At 36.3% G+C, this 16,340-nt stretch overlaps 1 protein-coding gene across 9 annotated transcripts in view; it reads left to right on the top strand.

Annotated features, from left to right (window-relative positions):
- The window catches only part of LOC106875273 (WD repeat-containing protein 5), a 39,008-nt gene extending 36,329 nt beyond the window's left edge, over positions 1 to 2,679 (top strand). For all 9 annotated transcript variants that reach the window (XM_089348051.1, XM_089348044.1, XM_089348048.1 and 6 more), the window contains exons 13-15: positions 1,024 to 1,098; positions 1,235 to 1,322; positions 2,204 to 2,679. In XM_089348051.1, coding sequence (XP_089204177.1) covers positions 1,024 to 1,098; positions 1,235 to 1,322; positions 2,204 to 2,304 — 264 coding nt within the window. In that variant the 3' untranslated portion in view covers positions 2,305 to 2,679. The remainder of the gene's footprint in view (positions 1 to 1,023; positions 1,099 to 1,234; positions 1,323 to 2,203) is intronic.
- The last annotated feature ends 13,661 nt before the right edge of the window (positions 2,680 to 16,340 follow it).

The raw sequence follows: 16,340 nt of genomic DNA, 5'->3' as shown, positions 1-16,340 counted from the left end.
ACCAAATCAGAGGCAAGTTAAACTTTACATAACACTTGCAACCTTTGGATTTTCAGAATGATACACAAGCAGAGGATTTATTTCACATCAACAGTGGCTTTCCTCCCATAAAAAAGCCTCAGACAATTTTTAGATGCTTTAAATTTTGTTGTTGATTTTTTTTCCTTCTCAAGAAATAAAATTTCTAGCTGACACAAGCCTCTTCCAAAGTGCAGTTTCACCAGCATTGTGTATTTGCTCTGGTGTGTGTAGCCCCTTCAGCAATCATTTTTCTTTTACAACTGCTTAAGATACTTACTAGTAACCTTTGTATCAACATTAGCTGCTTCACCAGTCAATTTTCATGTCGTGCAAATTCAAGTTGTTCTGAAACCAGCTTTCACTTGCCAGAAGGTTCTCATAAGAAGTTTCACCTTCCTTTTGCAGCAAATTGCCATACAAACTTTTGGCTTTTTTTAAAAATTACCATTGTGCTTATTGGTGCAGTGCGTTGAATCTGATCCTCAATCCATACACCCAAGAGCCATCCCATTTTAAGCATCACCTTAGATCTATGGAAAATAAGCCACAATTGTTCTCACTGCAGAGGATTTTTTTTCTCCTGCATCAAGCCTCTTTAAGACATCATGCTTAATATCCAGATAAATTTTTTTACAGTTCCTTTTTGCACTACTGGTAGTCTTATGCCTCACCCACTAGATGGTAGGGTATTATGACAATGTAAAAAATTATTATTGATTACATAAATTGTATTGTTAGAATAATGCAGTGTCAATAAATGTCATCTTATATTTGTACAAGTCCTGCCAGACTCAATGCTCTTGTAAGCCAGGTATACATCTAATGATGTATAACCAACTTTCCTATACTTTCTTCCATTTTATTTGTCTTACTGAATAAGTACTAGTAATACACTAGTAAGAATTCAATTATCTATACCCCCTTTCATTTATTAAAATTAGAATTGACTCTGTTAGATATAATTAATTTGATAAAACAAGACATTTTTTCCAATTTTTTCAGTGTTTAAAGACATACATTGGTCATAAAAACGAAAAATACTGTATTTTTGCTAACTTTTCGGTGACTGGAGGGAAGGTCAGTTAAACTTTTGTTTTCTATCACATATATATATATGTGCATATATATATTTCTATTTATATTAATTTTCTGTTTTCCTTTTCATTTCTAAGTGGAATAATATTTTTGTACTGACTTCTTGTTTTTTAATCAGTGGATTGTATCTGGGTCAGAAGATAATATGGTTTATATTTGGAATCTACAGACAAAAGAAATTGTTCAGAAGCTACAGGGTCATTCAGGTCAGTTATATTTTCCCTGGTTAGTACCACTTTCTGTCCAGAAAGCTTAACTATGCTTGAAATTGTGTTTCATCTGTTCCAACTCTACAAGTGCATATATGTGTATATCTCTTCCTTGATGAATACACACGTTTTATCTGTTTACATCAGCTTCATGAGTAACTGAAATGTTACACAAATAGACACCATCACAACAGCCACACCAAAGTGAGTTGGAGGTAATTTTACCTGTTTTCATATGGTTATGGTTAGAAGAGTGTAACCAAGTTATAACACAGTGACTGGTTTGAGCTTCTAATGGTTGAACCAACAGAATTAAGTCCAATCATTCCCCACCGGAATGTCAGCCCACTGGAATTCTCTCCCTGCACAAGGCTTGCTGTTGAAGAAGAATGGCATTAATTTCACCAGTAATCACAGAAAGTTTGTGAAGGCCATAGGCTCCATCCATTACTCCAGACCAAACAGCAAACTGATGCTAGGAAACAGTATATTGATCCTTTATCAAAGTTTTGTTACATCATTAGAAACTATCCTGACAATTTGGATGGAATGAATGGTGAGAATTGGCTGAAAATATGAAGGAAGCTGATGGCTGTTGATAGAGGTGATATCTTACCATAGTATAGACATGACAGTACATAGAGTAGAGGTAGGTGGTTTGATATATGATGATTATTAAATAAGCTGTAGGTTATTGTGGTATGGATGATAATGATAGTTAATATAGATCATCATGGCAGTATAATGTGAAAGTAAATCATGGTGATGTGAGCATGTAATGAGAAGGAATAATAACTAAAGTAAAATAATGATGATATTAATGTCTTGGTTGTAAATGACTTCGAAAAATTTATATTATTGAATTTTGTATATTTCAGATGTTGTCCTCTGTTGTGCATGTCACCCTACAGAAAATATCATCAGTTCAGCTGCTTTAGAAAATGATAAAACCATCAAGTTATGGCGCAGTGATGTCTAGCTTTGGAGATCAAATGGAAATTTTTTGAATTGTACATATTTCCTACAATGCTTACAGGAAAATCAAATTGCCTATCAGACCTCAGAGTTCACAGGAGAAATTGACAGGGAATTTCATGAATGCATCTCATTACTAAAATCAACTACAGCAGAATCATTTCTGAAGATATAAAGTCCATAACTTCATTGGAACTTTGTTCTTGTCTCAAATTGCCGTTGTTACCTTCTTTTCCATTACCTTCACATTTCTCAGACTTTGCAATGGACATATCTATATCTAAGTTTGATTCTATCATCATCATCAACCTGTACAATTTTTAAACAATTAGCTAACTACACTATTTAAATAAATAAATAAAAATGCTGTTGTTTTAAATGCTTCTGAGTTCTGACTAAATGTTCTGTATCCAAAAATATTTTTCACTTTTTTTAATTTGGATTTCTCTCTCTCTCTCTCTCTCTCTCTCTCTCTCTCTCTCTCTCTCTCTCTCTCTCTCTCTCCCTCCCTCCCTCCCTCCCTCCCTCCCTCTCTCTCTCTCTCCCTCCCTCCCCCTCTCTCTCTCTCTCTCTCTCTAAGAGAGACTTTTGTAAGGCCAATGTGATTGATGTTTCATTTGAACACATGTAGATCAATGTTTCTTGGAATGACGTGGGTGGTGAACAAATTCCAAAGAGTTACAATTCTAGTGAAGACTGACAGGGCTGAATGCTTAGAGTATTCATGGGAAACAACATAGTAGGGATAATGAGAAAAGGAAAGCTTAATGCATCACATGGAAGAGCCATGCAATTCAGGAAGCAAAGGCTCACATAGTAGTGATGGGGAAACAGTATGAGTGGGAAAAACACCCTTAAAAGATGTTTTGTTGTATGGGCACAACATGAAGTTGGAAATAAAACAGACAGCACATGTGGTAGCTTTATTGTAAATGCTAGTTACAAGCCTAACTTGAAATTAAAGAATGAAAAATAATTTCAAAAAAAGAAAACAAACTTTGTAAGAAAAAAGGAACTTTTTTTAAAAAATATACTTAGTGTATCTCTTGTTTTTTAATCTCAGACTTGCTCCAAACATGAGATAAAAACAACCTTTAACTATAGAATGGTGTACAAAGTTTTAGATATCAAACAGGAAATTTATAACCCAATGCAATGTTTTCTCCAAGTTATAATGTATCATCTTTCTACCAAGAATCTGGTGATCACTTCCAAGTGATTTCATTTTACAAAGAACACTGACTTATGGTAAGCAGTAATTATTTACTAATTGCTTTAAATTTCTGTTGTGTTTCATCATAAAATTTAGTAAATAGCTGATGTTAATAATAAATATTTTAAATATATTCCATTAATGATTATTATTAAAAATCTCTTTGTCTCCTTTGAATGGCAATTTAAAAAAATAATAAAAACAAGAATTGTGCCAATTTTTATCGCAGTTGCTTCCAATTAATAATAGAAGACTCTATTTCTGGATCTGCCCCAATTATACCAATAGTACTGTTTGAACTGGAAAAGGTGTCTCTGTATGACTGTTCAATCTGTTAAAAATAACTTCCAAGCCTCCTTAAAATAACACCCTACTTTCTGAAAAAAGAGAAACCACATTAGATAATATAGTCCTCCATCCAGTAAGTCTGTAAAGAAGACAAAATGGTCATGGCTGGAACTCAGCTTCACTGAATCAGGGATGATTTGGGTTTAAACAGCAACCCGGAGAAATACTGTCTTATTTCACAACTACTTTATTACTCCTGGATTGTTCTTGCACGTTTCTAACTTAGGTATTACCCATGGATTTATTGAAGTCTTTGCTACTAAAGTATTTGCATAGTTTCTACTTTGGTAAATGATTGAATCTTCACTAGTTTTCAAGACTTTTGCAATAACCATCAATTTTCCAGTTTCTCATTCTTCACCAAGATCTGCCTCACAAGCAGTAGATTTAGAAAAAGGTTGTTACTCTTTTTCTTGGCATCATAGTGTACTAACAAAGCATAATTATGATTTACACTCTAATAAATAACTGTAGAGAGTGTTACTTGGTGTACAGTGCAGTCATTTTTATTTAGCTTGAGGGCTGACCTGATCAAAAGCAAACCTATGATAGTTGGCATTCCAGCTATGACATACTTATCACTTTAGGATTACATTTGGTTCAGTATGCCCCTTTTCTTGGTTCCTGTTATTTAGCACCAATTATAAGTCAGTAAGAATGATGAACACAGTTATAGTAATGGTTTTACAATGTTTAAAAGATGACAGATTACTTAAGCTTGTTTGTTTTGACAGAATCCTCAACAATGAAATACTGTAACATGAACTATTTTTGCTAAACTAGTGACTTAAAACTAAAAACCATGGCAGATCACTCTCACATTCCATTCTTTCTCTTGTGTTCACATTCTCATAATGTCAGTTTGATTAGATGAAACTGATCCTGATTTTTTTATCAAGCAAAACTACAGAACCTGTCAACAACTACATCATTATGGAAAGAACTTTCTTTGCCAGTTGTTATCTACCAAACTGTTGCACATGTAGCAGAAGCACGTTCATAGTTAGGCTCTTTACCTTTAGGTACCCACATTTTGGCTCATCACATGATGATCAAGTCCTAACTTTATGTGGGCTATCCACCCCATCATATGACAGACTAGCCAAGTACACCACCATCAGCTACACAGGGGAAGCTTTTCCTGCTATTTCCTCAGTGAGGTGGGTCGTCGTGATGGAGTTCAGATCTTCAGCATGAGAGCAGCTTTATTCCACTTTGCAGCGTTAGTGAGGAGAGAATTATCAGCAGAGATGTTTTGTTGCCAAGCTTTGTATTTTTCCTGCATACATCTATATCTTCAAAAAACACAAGCAACCAATGTATTTTAATTAACAGGATTATTCATGTGTACCAGTTTGCTGTGTCTTCTATTAGCGGTGAAATAAATGTGGCAGTCAACTTTAATGGGTTGAATAAAATCTTTGCATTTAATACTACCTAGTTTTATCATTCTTCCTTTATCTACATACACACGTATATTGGAACTCAAACCAGCTTAATTTTTCAGCTAATCATCCTGTTAGATATATATTAGCGTTACGAAGGGCATCCAGTAGAAACCATGTCAAAACAGACAATTGGAGTCTTGACAGCCCTCTAGGTGGATACCTCCCGTCAAACCGTCCAGCCCATGCCAACATGAAACACAGACGTGAAACGATGATGTCGTGCTGGTGGCATGTAAAAAGCACCATTCGAGCATGGTCAGTGCCAGTGACACGTAAAAAGCACTCAGTACACTCTTGGAGTGGTTGTCGTTAGGAAGGGCATCCAGCTGTAGAAACCTTGCCAGATCAGATTGGAGCCTCCTGGCTTGCCAGTCCTCATGCCAGCATGGAAAGCGGACGTTAAACGATGATGATGATAATATATAATAATGAAATTATTGTATACAGTGCTCAGGTGCACTACAACTTGTCAAAAGTGCGCATAAATCATATGCAGTATTGTACAAATGTCTGGAAAGTGAACAGTGTATGAGTCAGATACATGCTTGCGTGTGTATGGAGGGGAGAAAATCAGGTGTAGTATCATCATCATCGCTTAACGTCCGTTGGCATTTGCTGGACGGTTATATATATATATATATATATATATATATATATATATATATATACCTATGTCTGTGTACATACATATACATGAGCCAATGTTGGAGGCCTCTACACTATCTTTCGACCCGCAAGAAACAGGACCCAAATCTCTCTCAAATCACATCCCGCTATCTTTAAAAAGAAATACAAATTGAATAATGCGCATTTGCAATAATGATTACACCCGAAATATTTTTAATTAAATATTTACTCGGTCGAAACTGACAAGCGAGATACACACACAAACAGACGAGATAAAAAAAAAAAAAAAGCACGTGTTATTTGTAATTTAATATTTTAACGTCGCCTTGATTAAAGTCTCCTTTGGTTTTATCATAATTAAATGATGTGAGTAAATATACCATTTATGACTCATTTATATCTATATATTCTTCAAAATTCAGCAAAATTGCCGAATGTGTGCATTGTGTATCGGTTACTAAGTCATCGCCGTTTTATACCGGAGGTCAAGGACGTTCGGTAACGTACGAATTCAGAGGCTTTAACCAAATCATTTTGTGCCAAGATAATTCTTTGTTTTATTCTGTTATGGAGCCCCATGTAACTCCTGATAGAGCAGATCTATGATCAAAAACATTTCAGCTTTTATCACTCAATTTAAAGTTTTGTTTTTTCATGCACAGTGTTTCCGGTGCTCTTGCCTTTTGTTTTCGCTTTTTTTGTTTTTTAAGGAGGATAGAGTATATGAAGATATTGCTCCTGCGAGGTGAGACTTGTTTTACTTGAAATAAATTTCGACATGTAAGGAATACGTAAGTCAAAAATGCAATAATTTTTAGAATTTTAAAATAAAATCGTTATCAAATTGATCACGTAAGTCTTTAAGAACGACAGATGTAATGAAGTAGAATATGAAGACAATTTTATTGATGTTGAAATGATTCTTTGAATATATGTAATTCCGAGTCAAAAATAGAAAAGACCAACTTATTGGTATTGGAAGGAAAAAAACTATGTTTGGAAGAAACATTTATAAAATGTAAAAAATATAAATTAGAAATCGAAATTAAAATGAAATACCAAAAACAAATCAGAAGCCCGCGAGTAAAACTTAACTCAGTTATTAGCCTCGTATCACATTCCCCTCTCTTCAAAAAAATGACACAGGCAAGACAATCATAGAATTAGAAAAATATGGGACGTTCATGGATGGAACACCTTTAATTGTCTGTTACATCAGGACACAAGATTATACAATTAAAAAAATATAAGTTCGTAATTGTTTTGTTTTTTTACTTCAAAAATTTTTTCGGAAGTTTTTCTTTTGTTAGTTACTTCCTTGTTTGATGGAGAATTTACTCCAGCTTTATTATAGAATCTCTATTATATTTTGTAACTGTTATTCTATTAGCTGCAAAATTCTCGACTTTTATATTCTACAATGATATGAAATAAATGTCAAATAAGGCAAAAAGTCTCACATGAGATCAATATTTTTTAACACGCACACACACACATATAAAGATAAAGTGTATTGATCTAAACAAAGGAGACCGGTGTCGTTGACAATTTTCCCTCGTAAATCTTTTCGTGAAAAGGAAAAGAAAAAGGGATCGGATAGGCCTATTGGTTTGGCCAGTACAGTTGGTGTTTAGGAATCGAATGAACAGCAATGGCTACTACAATAAAAGCAAACAAAGAATATTTAATTTCTTTATTCCTGTTTGTTATTAATACCTCTCAACATGACTGCTGCTATCTTTCTCTTCTCACTAAAATAACTATTTTATCCTTTAAATAGGTCAAATGATACCATTCCATTCTAAACATATTCCGTACGAATCAACAAAAGAGCCTCTACATGGTCGCTCGACATAGTAGTAGGCAAAGCAACCGAATCTACCTTAGATCACACTCTTCTGTTTTAAAAATGGACATATTAATATGGTTCTGGTTTCCTGATAACGGAAAAAAGATGGGAGGGTCACGGCTGGAATACTTTTCATCATAGGTTTGCTTGATCAGTGTTGACCTGGGGCTAACTAACTGCTTCCATCTTCCATTCTTTCAAAATGCAAAGTTCATTGAAAAACATATTTCCAAAACGTACAACTCTTCTGTTTCTTCCTTACAGCATAAAAATTAACTGCTTGATACTCCTATTTGTTTCTTGTTGATATTTTGATTTTTAATGCCAGTAACAGACACGTCTGTTTTCAAAACAAGATTGAAAAGTCTCCTATACTAATTGTTCAGGGCTAAGAAATCCAGTTTTATCATGGGGAAAATTATCAAGTACACCGGACATATGGCGTAGTGGTTAAGAACGCGGGCTACTAACCCCAAGATTCCGAGTTCGATACCAGGCAGTGACCTGAATAATAATAATAATAATAATAATAATAATATCGAAAAATACCTTAGGAATGAGAACCCAGGTTCCAAATTTCCCCAAGACACCTGATAAAAGGTGGAGGGTATATCAGCCGAAACGTGTTAACAACAAACAAGATGAGGACAAATATCCGTCAAATGTAAATAATGTTTCGGTTTTGTTATTTCCTTTAAATGTATACGCTTGGGCAGTATATCGATTTCAAAAATTGATTCTAGAGAATTTTCGGTATTCTTTCGATATGACTCGACAGAATCAAAACATTTCAATTTGGTTGTTTCCGTGAAAGCACGTGTCTGTGTCTTGTCAACAGTCACTTGATGAAATGGGAGGTGGAGAAGAAAGCTAATGGGTTGTGCGTGCTTGTTCTTTCTCTGTGTGTGCTGTTCTGTTTATATGTGTTGTGGAATATATAGATATAATGACTCTTTTTAAAACTTGAAGGCTTTTTTTTTCTTCAAGTTTAAAATGAGACATTGCTGGCATAATTTCGTTATATCTATATATTCCACAACACATAAAAACAGAACAGCACACACAGACAAGAACAAGCGAACAAGTATGCACGCACGTACAACCCATTAGCTTTCTTCTCCTCCTCCCATTTCGTCAACTGACAATTGACAAGACACAGACACTTGATTTTGTCGAGTCATATCGAAAGATTTGATCCTACTCACCATTTACTACTAACACGAGGGAGCTTCTACCTTTCAGATTTTGCAAACAATTCTACCTCAAACCACACCTTATCGTCTTAAATAGTGAAAAAAGAAAAACTTTGCATGATGTTGTTCTAGATATAGTATGCCCAAAAAGAAAAAGACAGGCCAAAGTTGGAGTCCCTTAGATCATATATCTGCGCGATCAAACCTAGGGTTAAAAACAACAAAACATTATTTTTCACTTCTGGGTCCGGAGGAAGGAATTGTGCCCATGGCATTCACAGACCCCCAAGACATGTGAAGCAGATGTCATTGATATCCCTCTTGAATTATTGTAAATCAACTTCTATAGGAAAGAAATGAGTAGGGATGGAATTCTAGAATGCCTACATTGTTGGAGAGAAAGATTTGGCATGGTAATTAATATGAGAGTCTGGTAGGTTGGACATAACAAGTCTGAAGAGAGGTGAGATGGATGGGAATGCGGAGGTGTCAGGAACCTACCCAGTTCCAAACAGCAGAAACCATTATTGTATTGGTAGAAAAGTAGACAGCGAATACTCCATGCTTGTGGGCCTGGGACAGGGGTGTGCCTACAAATGAGTTTATGCTAATTAGTTGGGTGACCCTTTTTCTGAACACAGTCTATGATGTCTGTGTGCAACAACAACTGCCTTAGATCTGAGAGCAATATTCAATTATGGGCCTCATCTGAGTTTTGTAGAGTATCAATAATTGTTAGGAGTTGAAGTATCTTCTGGTTCTGTAAAGAAAAGCCATTTGTTGACATGTGGCCCTAGTTATGTCAAGGATGTGTTTTTGTCAGGAGACAGTAAGATTTGACATTTGGAGTAATTACGAGGGTTCTAGCTTGCTTCTCGTGATTAATGGTGGTGTGGTATAATGATGTCTTTTTGATAAGTGTAGGATTTATAGTTTTTGTTTTCTTGCTGTTGGAAAAACAAGATTAGCTTAGTCATTCTGTTTATAGAATTGGTGTGAGTTTGATGTATCATGGCTAGATTGCAAAGTACATAGATGATGTTTTTGAGGAAGGCTAGGAAAGAATGAAGTGTAGTGTTATCTATTTAAGAGTGAGCATTGTGTCAAGAAGTCATTGATACATACAATGAAGAGGGATAAAACTGAACCCTAGGACACGCCTGAATTGATAGAATGAGGGAAAGAGGTCTGTTGTCAATACATACCATAATAGTGATCTGACTGGAAGCTACCTGTCCAGCAGATAGAGCCTATATGTAGTCAGTTTTGATAGACCAGACATGCTCAAAATCTTTGTTGATGTTTAGCATGACATTATTTTCACCAAATTTGTACCAGTAATTGTACTGGTGGTCATTAAAGAAAGCTCCTAACCTGCCAAACACTGCTTGGATGCATGACACAAATATTAAGTTCGGAAGAACAACAACTGTTATGCTCAAGTTGGCTTATTTCTACTTTGGCTACTACTTGCATCTGTAGGAATATAATATGCTAACAATAGAAGTTCTACATTGTCTCTTAACCTACAAAGTATAGAAGCCAAAGCTTTTTCAATTCCCTATTGTTTTATAAAAGCGAGCATACCTTATGTAATCTGAAACAGATTGTCTAAAAAAGGGGTGCTTGTCTAGAACACTTGATTTTATGTGTGTGATCAAGCTCTTCTAGGGTTAACTGATAACAAATTAAAGTTGAGTTTGCCTTTTGTACCAGTAATACTAGAGTACGTAAAATACAACCAACCACTGAACTCAATAACATAAAAATACTGCACTCATTCATTATAGAGTGTAGCCATACACAACCAGGCACTTATAGATGCATTCACCAATGATGCAACACCTGCCTCTACGTTAACAATGCTACTACCATCACTGGGTTAAGCCACCATACCTCATCATCCAAAACTTCTGCTGCACATCCTGCAACCTCATATAATGCATCATCTGCAAACTTTTTAGTGCACTTTACATTGTGGAAACAGGTCATCACTTTCATATATGTGTTCAAAGCACATATGTCAGGTCAACCTGTTGTCATTCATTTTAACACAATGACTGATTCCATTATACATTTATCAGTGTGAAACAATCTCTGTACGTCTTGGATCCATACACTAAATGAAACAGAGACCACTTCATATCCAAACTTGGAACAATGGTGTTATCTGGTTTAAATGAATTTTTACTTTCTACTCCTCCATTCATTCTAAGTTCAGTAATCCAATTTTTATCCTTCACCACCATTCTTACCTTAATCTCCTCCCCATCATCAGCTTCTCTTCTTCCTCCTACTATTTTCTGTCTCTGCTCAAATTACCTTATGTTCTCTGTCAATTTCAGTCAGTTGCTTGAATACAGAGGATGTAGAACTATGCTGTCTTTCCTCCGCCCTCTGTCATCTTAACCCTGATGAAGGACTCTATCAAATGATACTTTACTCCTTGTGGCAATTTCACTGTACTTTTCTTTATGTCACTTTTCTTCATACATAAATTCATATGTATGTGTGTGTATATACATATATATATATATATATATATATATATATATATATATACATATATATACACACACTTTATTAAAAAGCAGTAAAAATATCACAAAAACTGTTACTCGGAATTTCACATTCCTGTTTATCGGACAGTTTTGTCTAGAATCTAAACGAAACAGTCCAACAAATGGCAACGTGAAACTCTGAGTAACAGTTTTCGTGATATTTTTTGCTGCTTTTTTATAAAGCATACTACTCTACCTCTGGTATTCAAGTACTATTTGTTCCACCTTGTTTCGCATTTATGTGCTTATTCTGTGCGTATATATATATATATGTATATATATATATTTCACTTAGGCATTGCGATGTTAACATATACTTCTAGACAAAGCATTAGTCAAGTACAGAGCAGTAATGAGAAAAGAGATGAGAAAGGAATAAATGATTATCTGATGAAGTTCATAAAATAATCATTTACTTCTTTGTCATCTCTTATTTCTTTTTATATATATATATATCATAATCATCATCGTTTAACGTCCGCTTTCCATGCTAGCATGGGTTGGACGATTTGACTGAGGACTGGTGAAACCGGATGGCAACACCAGGCTCCAGTCTGATTTGGCAGAGTTTCTACAGCTGGATGCCCTTCCTAACGCCAACCACTCAGAGAGTGTAGTGGGTGCTTTTACGTGTCACCCGCACGAAAACGGCCACGCTCGAAATGGTGTCTTTTATGTGCCACCCGCACAAGCCAGTCCAGGGGCACTGGCAACGATCTCGCTCGAAAATCCTACAGGAGCCAGTCAGGCGGTACTGGCAACGGCCACGCTCAAAATGGTGCATCTCATGTGCCACCCGCACAAGAACCAGTCCAGGGGCACTGGCAACGATCTTACTTGGCTTACCGGGTCTTCTCACGCACAGCACATTTCCAAAGGTCTCGGTCAGTAGTCATCGCCTCGGTGAGGCCATATATAAATATATATATAAATATATATATATATGAGAGGGAGAGAGACAGACAGAAATGAGTTTGAGAAGGATAGAAGCTAGCCCTGGAGTGCATGGTTTGAGAGTGATGGAAGAAACCCTAGGGACAACTTGCCTTCTTGTCAATTGTTAGAGTTGGTGCATTTTGTTGTTTTCATATGTAAACATTGTGTGTGCACAATGAAGAAATTGGGTGTACGAAGAAGAGGATGTCCAGAAGAGCTTTGTTTCGAGCATTCAGTATAAAGTTGAAGATAAAGCATATACCAAATCTGGTAACTTTTTTAAACATCTGTATTTGTTTAGTAGACAATCTTGAAACTTCATTTTAAATCATCTTACAGACATAAAACAATAACTGAAACAGTATTTTTCTTTTTGCGTTTACTTGTTGGGTCTGGAAAAAAAGGCAGTAATTTAGAGTTTAAAGTTCCTCTTGAACTTTGTAAAAATATCAATAATCGTTGAGGATTGAAGTATCTTCTGGCTCTAAAAAGAAAGGGAAGTCATTGAGATGTGGCCTAAATTATGTTAAGAATGATGGAGTAACATTTTTATTTTCTTGCTACTGAAAGGGACAGGATTGTCATGACTAATGGTGAATGCTTTCAAGGTCTCTGTTCATGGAGTCAGTGTAGATTTAGAATGTAGGATTTTGGCTGTGAGTGGATAATGCATGGTTGGGGAATGTCAGGGCGAAATGGAGGATAATGTCATCTGCATAAGGGTGTTGTTGGATATGGTGTAAAGTAAGTCATTGATGTGTGGAAAGAAGAGAGTGCAAGATAAAATTTCCATCAACATATACAGCAGTAGTTTAATCTGACAGGAAGCTACCAAACCAAGGTATTAGAAACTGATAGAGCTCATGAGTAGGAGGTTTTGAAAAGAAATTTACATGCCAGACATTTTTTTCTTTTACTTGTTTCAGTCATTAGACTGTGGCCATGCTGGGGCATCACCAGGATGAATTTTAGTCAAATGAATCAACCCCAGTACTTTGTTTTAAAGCCTGATCCTTATTCTATTGGTCTCTTTTACTGAACCATTATGTTACAGGGATATAAACACACCAACACTAGTTAAGTGGTAGTGCAAGACAAACTGGTCAAAAGCTTTGTTGATAACAATGACATTGCTTTCACTAAATTCTTTCAAGGCAAGAGTCTACTTATGGGTGACAGAGAAGAATAGACCAACAGTGGATCTGCTTTTTACACAAATTATACTGGTGGTCATTAAGGAATATACTATCTTATAGTCAGTGAAGTATCTCCACTTCGCAGCTATTATAAAATTTTAATGCTAATTCATAAAGATACTAAGTTAATATTTTGTATATAATCATAAAATTGGCAATGATATAAACATAACCATACAACTTAACTAGGATGGATTACTTAGATGGAGATTCAGATCTTTCATTCTCATCTGATTTAAGATAGACTTCTACATTACATTTAGAATGATGGATTCATTCTACTGTTCAGGAAAAGTTTCTAACTTTACCTATAAAATGGAATTCTGTTCACACATTTTGCTGGGTTCCTTCAAATATTGTAAACATTTGATTAAGTGCCAAGATCAAATGCATAGTTTTTTTCATTAGTCCAACTGTACTGTCATCAATGAAATGTTGTCAGTTTGGCCCCTTTCTACCATCACTTCCATAGTAGGTATTCAGGTAAGCTGCATTCTCTCTTTTCTGCTGGTCTTGGAGTGCACCATAAGAACTGTTTGCCAAATTTAGTAAATAGCACTTTTGCTTCTTGGGTGTCTTATTGACATACAGCAGGTTCTATGCACAAAGCTGCCATCCCCCCCACCAACAGCTGAATTGTGGAATAAACTTCTCCCTGGTGTTTTCCTGACTAACATGATTTTGATTTGCTTAAAATCATAATTAACAAATACCTTCTCTAACATTGGTGGTTTTCTACATTTGAATATTTTTTATCAGTTATATTATCCTCTTCTTTTATTTCATTTTATTAATGCTGGGGGGTTGAAACTCCACACGATGTACCCAGTGTGAGCTATGGACACATAAAAGATGCAGCAATATCAAAGGAAGGTTAACTGGGAAGATAGTTTTTCCCACACACCACGGGGAGAAACTAGAAGTAGTTAATAGCTTCCGCTACCTAGGCAACCAAGTCTGTAGTGGGGGTGGTTGCTCTAAGACTATAATAAGAACAGCCTGGGTAATGTTCAGGGAGCTCCTACTTTTGCTGGCAACTAAGGGCCACTCATTCAGAATGCAAGGTAGACTGTATGATGCATGTGTGAACTGCCATACTACACAACAGTGAAACATGGGCCATGACTACTGAGGACATGCGTAGGCTTGAAAGAAATGAACCTAGTATGATCTGCTGGATGTGTAATGTCAGTGTGCACACACTACAGAGTATAAGCGCCCTGAGAGAAATGTTGGGCATAAGAAGCATCAAATATGGTGTACAAGAGAGATGACTGTACTGGTGTGGTCATTTGTTACGTATGGATGAAGACAGCTGTGTGAGGAAGTGCCACTCCCTAACTGTGGAAGAGGTAGACCCAGGAAGACATGGGATGAGGTGGTGAAGCATGACTCTCGAACACTGGGCCTCACAGAGGCAATGACAGGAGACCAAGACCTTTGGAGATATGCTGTGATTCAGAAAACCCAGCAACTAAAGTGAGATCGCAGCCATGCATGTCCGACCCAGTTAAGAGTAACCCTGATGCGTCGGGTGCTATGATATGCTTGAGAAGACCTGCTGAGTCAAGGAAAACCAATATCGTAGCTGTGGCCTGTGCCTCTTGACTGACTCTCATGCCGGTGGCATGTGAAAAGCACCATCCGAGCGTGATCAATGCCAGAACCACCTGAACGAAGCCAATGCCAGTACCTCTTGACTGGCCCCCATGCCAGTGGCACATAAAAAGCACTATCCAAACATGATTGATGCCAGGCCTGCCTGACTGGCTCCTGTACCAGTGGTACATAAAAAGCACCCACTACACTCTCAGAGTGGTTGGCGTTAGGAAGGGCATCCAGTTGTAGAAACTCTGCCACATCAGATTGGAGCCTGGTGCTGCTGGCTCTCCAGACCTCAGTCAAACAGCTTAACCCATGCCAGTATGGAAAACGGATGTTAAATGATGATGATTCTCATCACATTTCCTATATTTTATTTTGGTTCTTATATTTCGTTAAAATTTTTTATTAACTATTTTAATGCAATTCTCCACTCTCTTCAAACTTTTTGTCTGAGCCTTTCTTGAGGCAATTCCAAATAGAAAAGCAATGATTTCTGACAATGGCACAAGGTCACTAATTTTGGGACAGGCTGTATTTGTTTTAATCAACGCCATTTCTTGACTAGCATTTATTTTATATTACGCAAGAGGGCTACCTTTTAGCAAGATTTGAACTCAGAACGTAAACACTGTAGAGTTTAATCTGATATCCCCTATTTTTAGAGTCAATAACAATTTTCTCATTATATTTTAGTCAAAGTAAGTCTTTGACATGTCCTCAACACTGGTAAGATCAGAAGACATTGATGTTCTGTTCTGTCAGGAAAATATGGGTAAAGACAGAATTCTGCAAGTGCTGTAGTTTTGAGGAGGAAACACCAAAAAAGTGTTTAGTGCAGAATTGAGGAGACACAGGACGAATTGTGAGAAGAGAGAGACAAGTGGTCTGGGTAGAGGGGAATGTTATTCCATTACACAGTTCATGTTCTGGTTATTGAGAAACAAAGGGTAAAAGACAAAAACACAGCAACTGAACATCTTGATCTCTCTTCTACGTACTAATTGTTGTTGATGCGCAAAACTATTAGGTTTTATGTCACTTTTTTTTAGGATAGATTGCTCAAT

The sequence above is a fragment of the Octopus bimaculoides genome, chromosome 2 (assembly GCF_046866305.1).
Source record: "Octopus bimaculoides isolate indiv1 chromosome 2, ASM4686630v1, whole genome shotgun sequence".
Taxonomy (NCBI): Eukaryota; Metazoa; Mollusca; class Cephalopoda; order Octopoda; family Octopodidae; genus Octopus; species Octopus bimaculoides.
This window is presented reverse-complemented; position numbering and strand designations above follow the sequence as displayed.